Source organism: Ruditapes philippinarum, unplaced genomic scaffold (genome assembly GCF_026571515.1).
Source record: "Ruditapes philippinarum isolate M1 unplaced genomic scaffold, ASM2657151v2 ctg26059_1_1_1_1, whole genome shotgun sequence".
Lineage (NCBI taxonomy): Eukaryota > Metazoa > Mollusca > Bivalvia > Venerida > Veneridae > Ruditapes > Ruditapes philippinarum.
The window spans coordinates 3,715-6,624 of NW_026852793.1; the positions used below are offsets into that span (position 1 = coordinate 3,715).

The window sequence follows — 2,910 nt, forward strand, 5'->3', positions numbered from 1 at the left end:
CAAGTTATCTTCCAACCAAATATGAAATATTTCTGTCAATAAATAAATAAAGGCTGTATGGGCAAAAGTGTAAAAATCTAATTTTAGCACTAGTGTCCTTGACACACTGATCCCTAACTCAATCAAAAGGAAGAATACAATGCAAGTTATCTTCCTATCAAATATGAAATACACCTGTCAATAAATAAAGCCTGTATAGGAAAAAGTGTAAAAATCTATTTTTAGCACAAGTGACCTTGACCAACTGATCCCTACCCCAATCAAAAGGATGAATACCATGCAAGTTATCTTCCTACCAAAAATGAAATATATTTGTCAATAAATAAAGGCTGCATGAGCAAAAGTGTTAAAATTTATTTTTAGCACTGGTGACCTTGACCATACTGCCCACTAACTCCATCAAATTTTATGTTCCTATCAATTATAAATGACATCTGTCTATAGAATATGGTTAATACACCTGTAAAAATGTAAAAATCAATTTTTAACATTGGTGACCTTGACATTGGTGACATTGACCTTGGCCCAAATGACCCAAAGGAGGAGGACCTCCCTTGGCATGTTTGTATTAAACATGAAAGACATCAACCAAAAAATAAAGGCTGTATGAGCAAAAATGTTTAAATTTATTTTCTAAAACAGTGACCTTGACCTTGACCCTAGAGACCACTTACTCCACAAAAAATTCGAAGACCATTAAAGGTATCCACCTATTAAATATGCAAGATATCATTAAATTAATTAAGCAATTAAGAGAAATTTACAATAAATCCAACTTGCCGGAATAGGTTAACCAGACATTAAGGCCCTATTTTCAAAGTGAAAAAAAGGGAAATAACTGGGAAATATGGACGACACAGTTATATAACTTGGCAATATCATGTACTTTATATTGATAAGTAAGTGTGGAAATTATGAAGCCATTAGTATACTATTAGATAGAACTTAAGATATTTCCAACTTGCCGTTTTAGGTTAACCATTATTCATTTTCTAAGTGCTGAAAAGGGCAATAACTTGGTAAATATGGAAGCCATAGTTACATGTATGTAACTTGGCCAGATCATGTACTTTGTATTGATTAGTAAGTGGTTAAACTAAGAAGCCATTGGTACAGTTAGAACTTAAGAAAAATCCAACTTGCCGTTCTAGGTTAACCTCGTACGGACAGACGGATGGTTGAATTACTATATGCCCGGGGGGCATAATAAAGAGGTAACAGTAGAAAATAGTATTTCTTAAGGAAAATTCTAAGTTCAAGGGGAGATAATTCTGAAAATATTGGTGCTAGAGTTATGAATCTTGTCACATAAGATGTGGTTGATGATAAGGAACATATATTTGAAGTTTGAAGTTGATACCTTAAGAAATGACAAAGTTATAGTGAAAAATATTTTACTGCACCAAAACTTTAATCTGGACGCTGACGCCAGGGCGAGTAGGTCAGCTCTCCATATACTTGGTATAGTCGAGCTAAAAATGACTCTTGTTAACAGTTTACTGTTTTTATTTTATATATACATATGTGATAAATAGAATATTATATTCATGCAGATTCAATACTAAATTTATTGAACTTGTTCAATAAAACAATATGCTCGCCAACTGCTTGCATAATATGATTTTATTCAACTCGTTCAAATAATTTAGTATTAAACCTACACTCATTCAATATCCTCTATATATTCAATACTTCAAACATCAAAAGTTGGTCAAACACTAGATTTTTTCAACAGTTTTTTTTTCCCAAAAGAAACTTCAGGGCTATGATTTCAGACTGTGATCTAAATAGTAACTTCTTTGAATTTCTTTGTCATTCAACTCAATGTTTTCTGCCCAAAATTACTAAGATCGTGTCAAAATTTATCTGGATTGCACTGGATTTCTTCAGCTATTCTTTGTTCCAATAAAGGCAGTTGTAATTGACTAAAACAGCTAATGTCTCCACCAATAAAAACTTGCTTCTTCAACTTCTTACTCAGTCTTTCTGCCATTGCAACTGAATGAGACTCACTGCCACCTATCAAATTTGTAGAACTTGTGACATTTTTCAGAGTTGCCATGGCAACTGATAAGTCGCCAAATTGATTTGATTTGCCAAACCATAAATAAAAGCTGTCTTGTAGTTTTATAACTTGAAAGAATACATCCTGGTCTAAAATTTTGTCACTGAACACATGGACATAAACAGTGGGTTCCAGTAACTTGACATCTTCCATTTTGTTGATACTTCCTGTGTTTAGGATAAAACTCAATTGTGTTTGATATTATGATGTAGTTATTTGTTCATCCTGGAAATAAACAAGAGTGTTATAAAATGTCACAAAAACAATTATTCCTTAAACATTGCCTGAAATAATGCATGGAAGGCCTTCAAGCCAAATAAGGTTATCAGATTTCTTTCTTTACCAGTTTAGCTTCAGTGTTGCATCTAGAATTTCAAAATTATGGGGGATTGTCCCCCACTCAATTGAAAAATGTGGGGGATTTGAAAAAAATGTGGGGGACATACATTTACCTTACAATATGACATACCGAAAAGAATTCATTTGTTTTACGTTCAGTCATTTTTGACAGTTATCGTCCACTCAAAAACGGAAGTAGAAAAAATAAAATATTGACGAATACTACAAACACACGCGAGATGACTCAGTTGGCTGCTACACGCGCTTTAGTACGTATTTTAGTCATAACCACGAGTGAAAACAAATATGGCTGAAGCGTTTGAGACAGTTTTTAGATACAATGAAGATAAACTGAATTAAGTTGAAAAGATCGTCAGATGCGCAACTTGGCGCGCACTGACTTCATTAAAATGCGCGATCTGCATAAAAAATGCGCAAAACGCGCAATCGCGCGGCCTAGATGCAACACTGTAGCTTCAATATTGACATATGACTTAAGTTTTTCA

The 2,910-nt window shown here is 33.6% G+C and overlaps 1 protein-coding gene across 1 annotated transcript; it reads right to left on the reverse strand.

Annotated features, from left to right (window-relative positions):
- Positions 1-1,855: 1,855 nt before the first annotated feature.
- Positions 1,856-2,218, reverse strand: LOC132724386 (proteasome assembly chaperone 4-like). The gene has a single exon (XM_060709242.1). It carries the CDS (start codon positions 2,216-2,218, stop codon positions 1,856-1,858), a length of 363 nt encoding a protein of 120 aa, XP_060565225.1.
- Positions 2,219-2,910: the final 692 nt, after the last annotated feature.

Bases quoted from the DNA above. Each gene is read 5' to 3' on its own strand.
- LOC132724386 (XM_060709242.1), bottom strand. From the start codon at position 2,218: ATGGAAGATGTCAAGTTACTGGAACCCACTGTTTATGTCCATGTGTTC.